This window comes from Neodiprion fabricii, chromosome 1 (assembly GCF_021155785.1).
Source record: "Neodiprion fabricii isolate iyNeoFabr1 chromosome 1, iyNeoFabr1.1, whole genome shotgun sequence".
In the NCBI taxonomy this organism is placed as follows: Eukaryota; Metazoa; Arthropoda; class Insecta; order Hymenoptera; family Diprionidae; genus Neodiprion; species Neodiprion fabricii.
This window is the reverse complement of record NC_060239.1, coordinates 13700478-13717923: the sequence shown is the minus strand read 5'-3', so window position 1 is coordinate 13717923 and position 17446 is coordinate 13700478. Positions and strand designations below refer to the sequence as shown.

General features: G+C 42.0%; 1 protein-coding gene across 1 annotated transcript in view; it reads left to right on the top strand.

Moving 5' to 3' along the window:
- The window catches only part of LOC124175119 (protein Star-like), a 138413-nt gene that overhangs the window by 90732 nt on the left and 30235 nt on the right, over positions 1-17446 (top strand). Inside the window, exon 6 of the mRNA XM_046555039.1 lies at positions 8253-8444. Within this exon, the coding sequence (XP_046410995.1) occupies positions 8253-8444 (192 nt within the window). The remainder of the gene's footprint in view (positions 1-8252; positions 8445-17446) is intronic.

Genomic DNA, 17446 nt, shown 5'->3' with positions numbered 1-17446 from the left:
CTACGTTTACACACTTCAGTAATGTGTTCCGTCCATGACAGTGTTCTATCTATTATAACCCCAAGATACTTAAAACTGGTTACAAAATCAATAGGATGACCCCCCAGACTGAGAGGAGGGAGCTGCGTTGCACAGACCACGTTTACATATTTAGAGCTGCCAATAACCATGGCTTTAGTTTTATCTACATTCGGTCTAAGACGGTTCTCTACACTCCATAACCAGATACTCCCAATATCAGCATTAAATAAGGCTAATATTTCGTTCAATTTAGACGGCAAGCAACTGAGATATATCACAAGATCATCTGCGTAAAGTAGATGGTGACATCGCGAGAGGCAATGGGGGAGATCATTTATGAAAAGTGAAAATAGTAACGGTCCGAGAACACTGCCTTGCGGTACACCTGTCAGGAGAGGACGAACCCGCGAGGTCGTACCATTAGAATTACGAACCACTTGCATACGGTCAGATAGGTATGAGTTGAACCACGCAAGTACATTGTCAGATAGTCCGAAAGTTCGCAGCTTCGACAGAAGCAGCGCATGGTTTACCACGTCAAACGCTTTAGAGAAGTTCAAAAACACCACCAAAGTAACCATGCGATCATCAATCGCAATCCTACAGTCATCCACCAAACGCAAGACGGCTGATTGCCTTCCCATACCCCCACGAAATCCAGTCTGACGTGGATCGAGATAATTACCGCGCGCAAGATGCACCGCGAGTTGATCATATACTATCCTTTCAAGCACTTTAGAGAGCCAGCAGAGAAGCGATATTGGCCTAAAATCTGACGGGCCAGTGGGATCGCGAACCTTCGCTATAGGCATGACAATTGAGGATTTCCGCAACAAAGGAACCGATGCCATTGTTAATAGAGAGTTCAGAAAATATACAATCAGCGGCATCAGTAGATCTTTTAATGTCTTAAACGTCTGTATGGGAAGGTTATCAGGGTCACATGCACGGGTTGTAATACGTGACAGCGCACTGTTGACACATCTGTTCGTGATCGGTGAGAAGATGAAGGATTCTATCTGCCTCTCGGCAAGGTTCTGTACCACTGGGCAATCATACCGCACAGTCACAGTACTAGACAGAAAGTGTTCATTAAGATCATCGACAGTAATCCCACTAGGTAAAGCAGCCGGTGGTTTTTTACACCTGGCAAGACCAAGGTTCTCCATCTCACGCCAAAACGATCGCGCACCACCACAAGTATTGAACCGCTCTTGTACGTAAGTAGTCTTGGCGGCTGCTAAAGCACGCTTCACATCTCTACGGTACGCGACATATTCGGCGAAAACTTCCACACTGCGAGATCTCTTAAAGGACCGTTAAAAGGCATTGCGCTTTTTCATCAGACTTCTGATATCTAGTGATATCCAAGGCGCGGGTGATCGCCGCAAAGTAAATTCCCTGACAGGAACAGCACAATCCAGTACCTTATTCATAAGGTTATTGAATATTGACAACCGTTCATCCATTGAGGGCAGCAACGCAAACTGTGAGAAGTCCAACGTAGATAGGGCAGTAGAAGCAGCATCAAAATCGACACGATCCCACGGCCGGTATCGAATAACACGTGCCTCTTGCTTGGGCACACCATACCTGACAGCAGCATATATAAGATCATGCCCTGTATCCCCTGTAGAGAGAGAAAAGAAAATATAACAACAAAAAAAAAAAAAAAAAGTGAAATAAAATAAAAAAACATATAATAATATATAAAATATTTAAATTAAATCTATACTTATTAAATAACACACGCTGATCAGGATGATATTACTAAAACTAGTCGGCTTAAAACTAATTACACGACCGCGCAGGGCCTTTTATCTATCTCTGACGACACGTGATTTAGTTCTCCGGAAAGCTTTGTAGACAGCATTCCACTCTCTCATGAGCGTCCTTAATATTGTCATTCAGTTACGGAACTGAAGTCTTAGCTGGGCTCTGCGAATAGGAGCATGTTTATTTATCGTCTCTAGTACAAAAGTGTTGAGTAAATCAACCTTGGAATCCATCGAGGTAGCAGTAAATACCTGCAACCAGTCGCAGGCTTCAATATCAAGTTTAAAAGCTTGGGAGTTAAAGAGCTTGAAGTTTCTATACGTGATTTCACGTGGTTCAATTCTATGAGAAATAAACAGAAAACTGATACTAATCAGGTCATGACTTGATACAAAGGCGACAGGTGATTGTGGAGTATCCGAGACTTTGGAGAGGTCATTAACCGCGAAGACGTCAAGCCATGTACTCCTTGTAGCAGTGTGATGCGTTGGACGGTCAGGAACAATATCCATACTCACACTAGAGAGGAATGACTTCAGATTATTAGCATCAAAGCTATTCGAACACAAGTCTGTATTGAAGTCACCCATGACAATATTACTTTTATAGGCTTGACTGTACTGCAGGAAAGCTTCCTCAAAATCTGACATGTAGCCAATCTTAGACGGACAGTATACTACGGAGAAGGCCATCTCAGATCTACCAGCGCCAGAAATTTCAGCAATTAAAAAGTCAGGTCTCGCCAAATAGGCAGAAGTGGAGGTTACAAGAACTTTCGCCTTCAATGATCTATGGACTGTGACGTGGATTTTTCCCGCTCCTCGATCACTCGGAGAAAATGACCGAGAACTTACCGCGTGCACAATAATCTGGCGTCCACGCTGTACCCTGGACCTAAAAACAATCTCGCGAAGTTTGGTTGGGCGCCTGGCGTGATTAACACGCTTCGAAATCGTTAATGCGCTATGCAGCGACGATAAGCTGGGTAGCTCAGTACCGCGGAGAGGGGAGGGGTAATTTTTAGGTAACGGGAAAGAGCGAGATACGCAACACTAATACGTTATTTTACAGAGCAATGATAGAATCCACTGATATATTCTCGGCCAACGATGATACAAAAAAAAAATATACAAAAAGAAAAACAATTATTTAAACGTCGCTCATTGCGACTCAAAATTCACAAAACAAACAAAAATAATAATTGAAAACGCGCTATTCGCAAGTCGTACTCAATACTTAGTTTAAGTAACCAAAAAAAAATAATATAACAGAAAAGAAGAAAGAAAATTAAATGGCTAAATCTGGATAACCTCTTATTCCTTCTTGCGCTAGTCGCTGCCTCAATAATAAACAATATCTCCAAAACAAAAAAAAAAAAAAAATTTTATTCGACATGTTTACCGCGTTCGTTCTCTACTAGCTCAAGTGCTAATCGCCAACTTAACAATAAACCGCTAGACAAAAACTAAACCGAAAGCATAATCGACGCGCTAACCGCGATCGTGGATAAACCCAGAAAATTCCTTGTGCTACAGGCGCTAGCCGCCACCTTACTAATTAACAATAATTCTACGTGCGCTAATCGCCACTTTATCAATAAACAATAATTCATAAACTAAAACCAGAATTTGCCTCGACGCGCTAACCGCGACCAATTAATGAATCTCGGAAGCTTCTTATTCGTGCCTAATTATAACGTATTATTCCGCATCCGAGCTCCGGTTGCAGTCGTCATCCCCGAAAAGTTCGCAAACCGCCCCGCTATTTCGAGCGTCTACGCACGATAATACGCGACCTAGGCGAAAGGTGACACTTTTTTTTTATACGTAGACTCGACGAGACCCTATGTAGCGGAATTCGGCCACACTCAATTCAAAACCGAAATCGACTCAGCTCAAAACCGTGACTCTACGCGAGACTTTACTGGAACAAAATTGACTCTACGCATTATCGCGAAACTCAGGCTACGGCCATCAACAAGGAGATCGGCAAACAAATTTTGAGTGCTACTCTAACTCAACGAGGAACTGGCCAACCGTTGCCCAGTGCGCCGATTTAAATTGCACTCGAAATGCGTCCGCAAGGAATTAAAAACGCTTACCGCTTCGTAGCCACACCAAGAACTCGCCTACACCAGTCTCAGCCATTACGCACTCAACTTAATTAATTTTTCTAGATCTCGAACGTGACTTTCGCGAAATGTCGCCAGGACTCAAGTGTCGAGCTCCGCAAGTCGGAGCCGCAATACGAACATGCCTCGAATATAGGCGCCATCCATAGTCAAAATTTTCCCGATCGAATTGGGGTTCTCGTTACGCAATTCTTACAATCTAGCGTATCGCTATCGTTGAATTCCGCTGTCGCGGGGTGTTGATTGGCTGGCCAGTCTCGGGTACCCCGTAGCTTGGCAGTGGCGTGGTGACGACTTCGCGAGGGTACCTGTCGTCAGTTGGGTGACGGAGGGGGGGGGGGGGCTACGGCTCGCCGGCCACCAACGGGAATCTCGTCCGCCTTGGATTCCCTCGCGGCAGAGCTCTCCGTTGACGCTCTCTCCGTAGCCTCGTGCGAGGCCCTCCATTCGTCGCGATCCGCCGCGATTGCCATCCAGTAACGTCGTTCGAATTTGCTGCCGATCCCCTGTCCGAAGCCGCATTTACTCGCCACCCAAAAAAAATGTCTGTAAACTATTATTGCCTGATTTATTAACTATCGCTATCGTTGCCATCTAACTTGACTGACTTGAATCTGGTAACGTAATCGATAATATAGGACTGATTGACCCGTTAATTTCCCCTGATTTGGGTTTATTCTTTATATTCTTAATTCTTTAATTATCGTGAGCTGCCTTGAATACCGCAACTCTACCAGTTCGTGTGAGTACCTGAGCCTAGCCAGCCGTACAACGGGTTCTCTAGTTATTTTTCGTATTGTTTCGTGTCGTTGTTTGAAATTTAACGCTTAAGCGTCTGGCGCCCAACGTATATGATTTTGTTATAGTTTAGTAGTTTTGAGTAATTTGAGAATCGCGCCAAAGTTTCAACGGTGAATCCTCATCTGAGGGTAACAGAAATTAGCGTCACAGTATACATCCGCATACCTATGCAGATTCAACCCTTTCTCCTACGTTTATGCCTATATAGCTATGAAGATTCAACCCTTCACCCTACGTATATACTGTTATACCTTTAATGATCCAACCCCTTACCCTACATATAGTATACCGCAACACGTATGAAGACTTGACCCTTCACCATCTGTATATACATCCATATAGGAATCAGGGATTCAACCATACACATCCCTATACCTACAAAAATCTGACCTCTTACCTTTTCTCCTTTCTTTTTTTCAACCTTTCTTATCTTTCCGCCCCCTTCCAATAACACTCGAAAATAGGGGTTGGCGCCCGGAGCCCCCCTAGTATACAGGGTGGATCACTTAAAACGTCCAGAATGAGAGGAGCTCAGTCGACGGATCAGGCCGTACCCCTTAGCCAATCTGGAGTGAGTCAATTGAAACAGCGAGAATGGGAGGAGATTTGTTGACGGATTAGGGCGTAGCCCGCGTGTTGATATCAAAGTAAAGTTCGCAGTCTGCGTACAGGTATTCAGTGGTAATACGAAATAAAGTCACGATATGACAACAAGTGAGGGATGATAATAAGAGTTTATTAGCAATTGAATTGTTTCATTTCAGAAAGTTTTCGAACTGCTCCCTTTCAACACATAGATGCAGTCGGCTTTGCGTGAACTGTTGCACGGCTTGTAATGTCGCCGGAGTGATCGAGCGATATGCTGCGGTAATTCTATTTTTCAAATCCTCCAAGTTTAGTGGTTGAGTTTTGTAAACCTTGCTTTTAACGTATCCCCAGAGGAAGAATCCAGTGGGGTGAGATCTGGAGATCTTGCTGGCCACGGCGTCATGCTGCCTCTCCCAATCCATCGCTGTGGAAAAGTGGCTTTAAACAAGGAAAATAATTTCTTGTACCCAGTTTTTCATACATTTCAGAAACTACGTCTAGTTGAATATCTAATAAATCAATTTTTTTTTGTTCAATGTTTATTTATTTGCTTTTGTCCGTCTTGTACATATAGGTATAAATAAACGAAAAGTAACATAAAACCTTTAAATAATAATAGATATAAGGCTATTTTTGCGGAAATGTATGGCTGTTGTTAGCAGCATCTCAAATTTCTTATATCTCTGTAAAAATTTGTATGATTGTTTTACTTCTTATTAATTACCGTCTAATTAGTGAGAACTGCAATATTAGTAAAAAAAAATAATTTATATTCAAATGGTCTGCCTTTGGAAAATTAGGGGTCTGGATGTCTGCCTCTAGATTTTCAACGTTTTGAGGACGATTCTAAGCATCAGTCCAAGAGGCAGACACGAACAAATGATTTAGCACACCTTTTTTTACATTTTTTAAGCGCTGTTAATTGACAACTCAGCGCTACCATGGTGGCAGACCATTTTTCTGTGGCCCTTCACATTGTTTTTAATCGAACGATTCAGGTCTACCGAGCGAACATTTCATATACACGTTTTTAAATCATAAAAAAAACTTAAAAAATTTACTAGTACAAAAGTCAGAGGTCTGGATGTCTGCCTCTGGATTTTGATCGTTTTCAGGATGATTCTGACCATCAGTCCAAGAGGCAGACACGAACAAATTATTTAGCACACCCGTTTTTTAAATTTTTTAAGCGCTGTCAATTGTCAACGCAGGCCTGTCATGGTGACAGACGCGGTCCTCAATGTTTCTTATGGTACAAAATTTGATATTAATAATGTCTGCCTGACGATCAGATCATTTAGAAATTTTGGCACCCAGCTCCCTAGCTATTAGACTACGGTCATCAAGCAAAAGAATCCGCAAAAACAAATTTTGAATAATTTCCGACAACGCAAATTCAAAATGGTTATTCGTCATTCGGCAATCGTTTTCTCTATTACTTTAGAAATCCGATCGCAAGAATATTAGTAACGCTTACCATCCCACATTCACGCCACAAATTCGTCAACCCCTTCGTAATCTTTCGGCAGCATCATATTTCTCTGGACCACAAAAAAAAAAAAAAACTCGCTGACGACAACGTACTCGAGCCACTATCTCGGTCAATCGGCAGAACTAGAGTGATTTCAAAATCGACGACCTGCCACAACACCGATTTCGTACGCAACAATTGATCTGCCATGGATTTCGTAGATTGCACAACTCGACGCGCGCCTGTTGGGGCATCGCGATGCAGAACTCAATGCTAGATCGCAATTTTGCCCTCCACGTAGTTCAATGATTTCTCGGGGGTGAGCGGTGTAGTGCTCTCTCATCCCTAGTCGGTCCTTCGCAAATTTGTAGGTCAGCTGTTAGCATGGTAAGCAGTCGAGATTGCTACGCGCCGTCCACCAGCGGGAATCGCGTCCGCTTTGGATTCCCGCGATGCAGGGATCTTCGTTGGCTCCCCCTCCGCAGCTTCGACATTCTTCCTTCTAGATCGTCGTTATTCCGCCACTCTGCAATTTCCTCGAATTCGTTCTTAACTTCCTGCTTGATGCCATTGAAACTCAAAAAACAAAAAGCCCTAAATATCGTATTCTCTACTCGCTACAGTGTCCCCTCTCGGAATCTCGGAAGCGTGATTCCAGATCTGGCACTCTTTTTCAAATCCTTCGGCAATCGATATCGAAAAACCCCTAATCTTAGTTGCGCCAAGGATTCAGGGAGCCGTTTGTAACAAGCATCAAAAATGCCACGTTACAATATATACATATATTACATACAATGGGTAGATATGGCGACTCACAATATTAAAACAGGCTCTTTCAGTTTTCAAAGAACCGAGAATATACCGGGACTAGTGAATTGGGCAATTTGAATGGCTTCCGAAACGTCTTCTGTCAAATCTGATGATCAGTAATTCATATTCACCTTGTTATAAATGGCATCATCCTCTGGTATCACAGCGGACAGATGTTACAGCGCGGAACGATATGCCCTAGAATTGAACGGCGTAAACCGTTAATTGTAATATTTACAAAGTACGATATAATGGCTGCAAAAATAGTAACAAAATGAGGCTGATTAAATACAGATAACTAACCCTGTAAGGACTAGTGAATTTATGTCATCCATAATGCTGATAGTTGTACGTAAACTTGAATATGCAATATGATAGAGCGAACTTAGCGGCCTTCTCGCTCAGATTTAATTGTTAAGAGAGACGTATGGACAGTGTTCATCCATAAACGTGACAAATGTACATAGATCTTCCATTATCGACTTAAGAGATACCTCGATCCGTTACAGAACGAATCAAAATTCGCAACCCTGTAATTTTGTATTAATTACTGATATTTTGTGGAGAAGTGGCGGGTAATGGATCCGCATCCGTCTACTACTTTCCCAGTTATAAGTTACAGTTTTTAACTTTCTGTTTGCTTCTCTGTCGCAGATAACCTATCACCAGGAGCCAGAGGTGCAAGTTACCAAACTGGGCGAAGGTCCAAACAGCCTAGTGAGTCCAGATGAAAGTCTGCCACCAACGAGACTAAAGTGTTTTCCACTGTACAGTGTCTTACTGGCATATAATTGTACAAATCTGGACTACTTAAGTTTAGACAGCCTAGATGCTCAAGACGTACAGGTAAGCGAAGATGTCGTATACTGAGAGAAAATGGTAAAACTCAGTAAATGCGAAAGATAATGGAACTTTATTCATTGGCGACATCGTACCGCGACAATATTCTCGTTTGCGATGCAGGAGAGCCTACTTACTTCTAACAGATCATTAGGTATCGAATCTTTCCGCATCGGATTAAAAATTGGGATTATGTTGTCATGCTGACTCCTTGCCACGGTGTAAGACAGAGACGTAATGCAACGATGGCTCCACAAGTGAAATTTTACAGACGTTTGGCTATTCTCCACTACTTGCGCTAGTGAGTAATGTGGGCGATTATGTGTGTACGTGTAGCATTGAAATTCGTGCTCATTATCTGTGTTAGTGATTCTTTAATTGCACGAATTTGATATACATTCTAATCACGCATACTTGAAATGATTCAATTTAAAGATTTTAGTACGACGAAAAATATTTTTACTGTCGTTAAAATAATGCATTATGATCATTACCGGTGAAATTCAACCCATACTTGGCAATTTTTTTCTTTATCTCGGAAAACTTTTTTATTTTGATGTTTAGCAAATTTCCACATACTTAAGTGATATAATACTGAATACAGTAGCTCAAATGCCTGCTTTGTGAATTTAAGCCGGGAATTCTAATGTCACATTATCACAAAATACCCATTCATAATTGAATTCTAGACGTCAAACGATGATCCAATTGTTCTTTGACTTCAAGGGAAGGTAGAAACCTTTATGGGATGAAAAAGTAGTCCTGAATTCCTTGATTGTCGAACGCGGTATGGAGTTATTGTTGTCTGTTTCTTGCAAATATTGCAGTTTTCAAACTTCGGACACTTTAGCAATTTATGTAGTCATATACATATACAACAAGTAACTTAATTGGGCTAACGGGAAACGAAAAAATAATCATGGATATACTTGAATTGCAAAGGAAACACGAATTTCTGCACAGTCGATTGGCTGCACACGGTTTACTGTAAGTTTTGGACAAACTATCAGACCTCCAGGATTATATATATTTACCTCATATATTTTTTCATAATTTTGCCATTCAAGTTCGTCCCCATTCATCAAGAAAAATGATCATTTTGAATGAAAAGTACAATAAAAATGCCTGATGGTAGCGCAACTATTAATGAAATTTAATTAAGTGCGGTGTATCAGACAAAGCGTAAGTCATCTTAAAAGGAATAACTTAATTTATTCTTCTTACCTGGAATATTAAATTCTCCCCATAATCTCCGAATGGTACTACCTCCATTAGAAACTATTGTGCGCAAACACCCGCCAGCCTTTTCTACTTTCAGTATAGCCTTGAGCACTAAAGACGTCAAGATTCGAAAAGGTGCAGCACCTTTCAAAGCAAACATTGCAACGGGCTGATGAAAATTTAACATCAGCGGTGAAAATTGAAATACTGAAGCACTACTTGCTTGATTATTTGTCACATCGTCCAAAGTTTTTCACCATAATGAACTTCACAGTCGAATTAATATTTCTTGCGCTGATTTCGATGCTGATTCTTACGCGTATTTCATCAAACATTGAAATACCATTTCACGCTGTTTTCCGGAATGCCCAGTTTTTTTTTTTTTGTAGAACACTTCATAAAGTTAATAATGGAAACCGCAGCATTCATGAGTTGCCCATGAATATTTGATTAGTCGTATTGCTTTTTCTCAAAATATTATAAGCTGCACTGGTACGAATGTACAATACAAACAAATTAGTAAACATCATTCCCTGGTATATCTGTCACTTTTTTTTTGAGCACTTGGTCTCTGCATTGCGTATGTATTCCTTGATAAAAATAATCTATATTAACAAAAAATGTCATATTGTGCAAAATTAAATAATCAAAAACATCAATATCAATTCTATCATATTTTCTTACTGTGCTTCACACGATTGAGAATAATAAGACATAAAAAATATTCTCATGACTTGATTGTAAATAGTGTAGGCTATCAATTGGATATTGTCATACCCTTAACGCTCGCAAGATGATTGTGACTATTGTGGGCTATTGAGGAATATTATCGTAGTCTTAACGCTCATATGATAGTTTTTCACCAGTAGCAAAACAAGCGGAATTCTTGACACAGATTCCTACTAGCGACACTTACCGATATTCCAGCCATATTCAAACCCTTTTCTGTGATAACCTTACTACCTCTGTCACCGCGATCGACCCTTGCTGCTCCAACGTTTTATCAACCACAGGTCAAAATCGTGCTGCCTTACCAGTAGTACAGCAAGGCCGGTTCTACACGCAGATTCCGGTTACCGACACTTACCGACCGAGCCGACCAGTCCGCCTATACATTCTCCCCAGACTCAAACCCTTTTCCGCTCCGCGCAGCCCAGACTCAAACCCTTTTCCGCGATGACGTCACAGTCTGCCGTACCGAAGGTCAATTACCGACAGTTCGAGGGTCAAAATCGTGCTGTTTTACCAACAATCTTACCGACAGCTGTATCGATCAAGGGTCAAAATCGTGCTATTTTACCAACAATCTTACCGACCGAAGGTCTGCAGTGTTCGCCTGTCCCACGATAGGACTGCTGATGTGTAACATGAACCACTCCGAATTCCTTTCCCACGGTAGGACTGCTGACGTGTAACGTCAACCACCTCACATTCCTTTCCCACGTTATCAACCACGTGACATTCCAAAATTAATGGTTCCGAGAATCGTGTTTCACTTATTCGGTTTGATATCCAAGGTCGACCGATAGTCGCGGTACAGAGCCTGCGGTGTCGGGTTACTATCGCTCTTGGAATGCCAAAAGGTGCGCGCGCATCCGTACAGCTGCCCTATAAAAAGGACGCTCATCACTGCAAACGATCATTACGTCACAACCTGTCAAGCATACGTGAGGAAAGAGCTCAAGATGGAATTCGCGAAGTGTTTGAGATTGATCGATATTATGGAATCGGCGTTCAAGATTTTATCGGAAAAATCGTCGCCGGCAGAAATTGCAAAATGGATTCGACTCGGAACCCAAAATATCAGGCTTTTGAATAAAATCTTACGCAACAACGCCTCAACGATCGGGGAGAAGACAAGAATTTTGACTACAATTGGAATTCTGAAATCGTTGACAGTCAAATTTCAACAATTGCAGAAAGTGGGTGACGGATTACGAAGCCGACGAAGAAGCGATCGAGTACGGTGGGAAGATTTGGAATCAGCTTTCGAGAGTAGAATTTGAACTGGATCCATCGTCAATTTGAAGCATAAAGATGTGGAGAGATTTCTAGAAGACGCAAAGGTACTAGCTGTGACGAGACTGAAAAACGTTCTGAAGAAAGACGGGAGCTTGAAAGCCAACGTTATCCTGGCTTGTAAGTTTGAACTCAGAAAAGTTGATCGCACGGTGGAAGAGATCAAATTTTTTAATACGAGAAATGAAATCATCCTCCAGACAACGGATATCAGCGAATGGTTCATCGAAAACGCGACGGAGCGTTTGTTGAAAAAGGTGGAAGATTTCCAGGAAAAGGATTCGGGCTGGTCGCTGACCGAAATAATCAATTTGACTGTGAATATCAACAAGTACGTGCCACTACGAGGTGGTGTCTTCACATACACACCACTACCCAAAGATATTCAAGATAAGAAGGCTGTCGTCAACATCCGTAACAGCGACTCGTATTGCTTCCTCTGGTCGGTCACCGCAGCTCTGTTCCCAGCCGACAACAACCATCCTAACGCGACCAGCTCGTATCCACATTTCAGCTCAGTGCTACGGTATGATGGTATAACGTTTCCTATGTCTCTAGACAAAAACACCATTTCAAAATTTGAGAAGCTTAACGGCCTTTCAATTAACGTTTATGGTATAGACCAAGGTGATCGGAAAAAAAGTGATATAGTACCGATTCACCTAAGTCAGAATAAGTCTGATAAGCCTACAATCCATCTTTTGGCGATAGAGTCTGAAACCGACGATGACGATGATGATGAAATGGTAAATTATGAAAAAAATAGAATCTTTCATTTTACATGGATTCGAAATCTGTCTCGTTTAACGAGTTCCCAAATTTCCAAACGCGCACATCAAACTTGGTTGTGCGATAGGTGTCTGTCTCATTTCAATTTCGAAAGATGTTTGTTGAAGCACCGAGCTGATTGCATGAATTTAAACAAAACCAAAGTTATTCTACCTACAGATGAGGAAAAAATACTAAAATTCAAAAATTTCAAGCACAAAGAAACCGTTCCATTCTGCATTTACGCGGATCTCGAATGTTTACTGCAACCCACACATGAAAGTTTTGGGGAAAATAGAACAATTTATCAGAAGCATCTTCCGTATAGTATAGCTTACTATCTGCATTGCGCGTTTGACGATTCGCTTTCAAAATTCAAAATTAATCGTGGAGAAACTTGCATCCAATGGTTTGTGAACGAGTTAAAGGAATTGGCACTTTCGTTAGAGGGATATTACAAGACTGTTGTACCGATGGAACCACTAAATTTCAATCAGATCAACGAATTTGATTTGTCGGCGGTCTGTCATATTTGTGAAAAACCGTTTACGCTCACAGACGTGAAACATCGAGATCACTGTCATTTCACAGGAAAGTACCGTGGTGCTGCTCACCGCAGCTGTAATCTAAATTACCAAAATTCGCACACCATCCCAGTGATATTCCACAATCTTTCGGGTTACGATTCGCATTTTCTGATCAAAGCTCTGGGTACGTCATTCGAAGGTACTGTTAAACTATTACCTGTCAACAAAGAAAAGTACATTTCCTTCACTAAATTCGTTAAGGGAACGGATGTAACGTTCCGTTTCATAGATTCGTACCGTTTCATGCCCAGTAGTCTCGATAAATTATCATCGTATGTGGACGATTGCCGAAAAACAATAACACGTAAATTCTGCAGTAGCTTGAACAAATTTCGGTTATTGACTAGGAAAGGTGTCTTCCCGTACGAATACATAGACAGTTGGGAGAAGCTCGAGGAGAAACATTTACCAGCCAAAGAACAGTTTTATTCAAAATTGAACGACCGGAATATATCAGACGACGATTACGCGCATGCGTGCGACGTATGGCAAACTTTTAACGTCCAAACTTTGGGAGAGTATTCGGACTTGTATTTACAGACGGACGTGTTTTTACTGGCTGACGTTTTTCAAAATTTTCGACAGAGCTGTTGGACGACGTACAAACTGGACCCGTTACATTACTACACAGCGCCCGGTCTGTCGTTTGATGCAATGTTAAAATGTACATACATCGAACTCGAGCTTCTCACCGACATAGACATGGTTATGTTTATCGAAAAGGGTATTCGTGGTGGTGTATCACAGTGTTCGAACAGATACGCAAAGGCCAACAACAGGTACATGGGAGAGGAATTCGATCCTGAGGTCGAAGAATCTTATCTCATGTACTTTGACGTTAATAATTTGTACGGTGCTGCTATGAGCTTTGCTCTGCCATACAGTTCCTTCGAATGGTTATCAGACTTCGGACAATGCGACGTTCTTACCATCTCGGACGATGCGGAGTTTGGTTACGTACTGGAGGTAGATTTGGAATATCCTGAGGAACTGCATGAAACTCATAAGGATATACCACTGTGTCCGGAGCACTATGTACCTCCGATTTCGACCAATAAACAGCCAAAATTGACACCCACGCTATTTTCCAAGAAAAACTACGTTGTTCACTACCGCGTTCTGAAACAATGTTTACAATTAGGTTTAAAATTACTCAAAATTCATAGAGTTCTGAAATTCAAGCAAACTCCGTGGCTGAAAAAATATATAGATTTAAATACCGATTTGCGAAAAAAATGTGACAACGAATTTGAGAAAAATTTTTACAAGCTAATGAACAACGCAGTTCTTGGCAAAACTATGGAAAACGTGCGAAAGTACAGAGATGTTCGATTGATCACCGAATGGGATGGACGGTACGGTGCGAGAGCTACCATAGCCAAGCCTAATTTTCACAGCTGCACCGTTTTCGACAAAGATATGATTATTGTTGAAATGAGTAAGATGAAAGTCAAGTTGAACAAACCATTGTACGCAGGTTTCTCCATCATGGATCTAGCCAAAACATATATCTATGATTTTCATTATAATTATATCAAACAGAAATTCGGCAACTTAGCAAAATTAATGTATACAGATACTGATAGTTTAATTTACAATTTTACCGTCCCCGACATTTACGAACACATGAAGGCAGACTTACACAAATTTGACACGTCGGATTATCCTCTTGACAACGCTTACGGAATGCCTCGAGCAAACAAAAAAGTTCTCTGTTTGATGAAAGACGAGAACAACGGCAAAATCATGCTCGAATTTGTAGGGTTACGAGCTAAACTGTACGCATTCCGAGTCATGGGAGATGAGACAGACACTAAACGTGCCAAAGGAGTCAGAGGATCAGCGTTAAGAAAAATAACCTTTAACGATTATTTGGACTGTGCGTTGAAACGTGAAAATCTATCCTCAAATCAGCATTTGATCATGAGTCGAAAGCACAAGGTGTACACCGTAGAACAGCAGAAAGTAGCACTGAGCTGGAATGACGACAAGCGGATCGTGTTTCAAAATACAACCGACACGCTTCCGTGGGGCTACAAGCCTAAGCTTTGTAATTTATAACTGTACCATGTCTGTCGATTGTCTAAAAAGACGCATACTTGTTGTGTGTCGGATATAAAATAAAGAGGGACATACGTTTTTACAAAAAAAAAAATTCATTTATTAAAATGTTACATGTCCGATTCGTTTATCCAACTGTTGTGTGTATTGTCAAAACCTAACCATTTAACGTATATTTTTCTTCCACGCTTCTTGAGCACCTTCTCCACCAGATAGATATCCGGATGCTTAACCTTGAGGAGCTCTTGTTCGTAGAAAGCACCAGCGATGGGTTGATCTCGGTAGTCTTTGAGCTTGTACGTCACAGGATGAGTATTTTCCACTCGACTTATCGTGAATATTTCGGTCGTCCAATTGGGAGTGTAACCTTTCTCGAAGACATTTTTGAATTTGCTGATTCGAACTTTGTCGCCGGATTTGAACTTTGCCGATACGGTAGGTATCGCTCGAAGCCCTCCGTACGCCTGACGTAACAACAGCCTCTCGTTTGCAACGGTGACATCCGACGGTTTCATTCTTATGGTTCGGTGTTTGACGTTGTTGTAAGCCGAAACCAAATCGGATAAGATATCGAGCCACTTGTAGCTTCCTTGCATGCTGAACCGTGTCCACATTTTACCTTTCAGCGTGCGATTGAAACGTTCACAGATCGAAGCCTTCAAATTACTGTACGTGGAGTAAAGTTTGATTCCGTAGCGTGTCATAAGCGATTCGAATTTCGAGTTGTAAAATTCCGTTCCTCTGTCGACGTGTAAATTTTTCGGTACCCGTCCTTGGACAAGCACAGATTCCATTGCCTTCGTAACATCATCTCCAGACTTGCTCTTTATCGGTACAGCCCACGCATACTTTGAAAAGATATCAATGACTGTGAGCATGTACTTGTAGCCTTTGTTTTGTCCAGCGTACGACGTCATATCAACAAGATCCGCCTGCCAGGTCTCGTCGATGCCGCGCACGTCTACACGTCGACGCGGGTAATTCCGGCGTGCAGGCTTATGCAGTTCCGTCACCAGTGCTTGCTTTTCCTCGTTCATATTCCAACGCTATTAGTCTGGTGTCCAATTTGGAAATGATTTCCGCGTTTCGAATCGACAAGTCTCTGCCTGTTTTAAAGTCTGTGTAGAAGGTATCCAAGGCTTTCTCCGTGGTGATCTCCAAAGCTTTGATCATTTGATCGAGGTTGTCGATTCGTTTTTGCAGCACGCCGAATTTTCGTCTCAAGGTTTTTAAAGTTACAGCATTGTTCGGCTCTGCGGGATCCGCGACGTTGCACAGTCTCTTGTTCCGTATATCGTAATGCCCGTCCGCTGTTATTTGAAACCCGACACCCGGAGGACCGCGAGTGCTCGCGGTCGTGTTTTTATTCAGCTGACGTCCAAACACGTCGACGCTCATCTCGGTAATGAATGCAAAAATGACGGGAGCTGCTTAATAAATGATTCCTGCTTCGCGTAGCTCTTCGATAATGGAGATTATTTCGTTATTGTGACTCGGATTTCCCGCTGCCTGAGATGCCAGGAGTAAACGAAGACGCTCCACCAACTCGTTTGGATCATCCCAGAAGACGTATTCCGTTTCAACACCTTGTCGAGTGATCATAGCTTGCGGAAGTAGACCTTTACCCTTTCGACGAGGTGACGGAGAATAATCCGTCAATTCGGCAATGACATTTCTAAATTTGTAACTGTTATCGTTTCGAACAGCCCCGTCGGATGAGTAATACTTCTTATGCGCGTTCGTTGCGAGGATTATGTTTTTAAAATTTTCCCGATCTCCGGCGCTCACAGAAGAACCGTCGGGCTTCTTTTTGAACAAAAGTTCCAGCAAACCCTTCGTTTTCGGGTAACGCGTGTCGCCAATACGAACGTAGTCACTCTCAAAAGATATCAACGAATCACCGATCATTAGTCCGTTTGAGAGGTTGCGTACACCGTACACGTTGTCCAATTCGCCTTTTGTCTTCGCATCTCTCATCAGTGCAAAATACTCGTCCTCGACCGGTGTTTCTACGACTGTTTCATCCCCCGCCGAAGCAAAGGAATCGTCCATTTCCGAGACAGTTTCATTTTTCGTTTCATTTTTCATCTCCTTCATTTCTTCTTTAATTTCTTCCACCTCTTGTGTAGAAGGTATTTTATTTGGAAACAGGAACTTTGACAGATTTGAAATAATAGAGAATAATTCGGTTTCGGCCTGATGCGCTTTCTGTCCTGGCTAACAGTCGAATGCCTCCAGGACCGCCTTCCTCCGAGAGCAGTCCTCGGGGCTCTCGAGTCGAGTTTATTCCGTAGCGTAAACATCCGATAACCGATCCCGCATGGTCATCTGGCTGAGCCAGTCCTCTTCTAA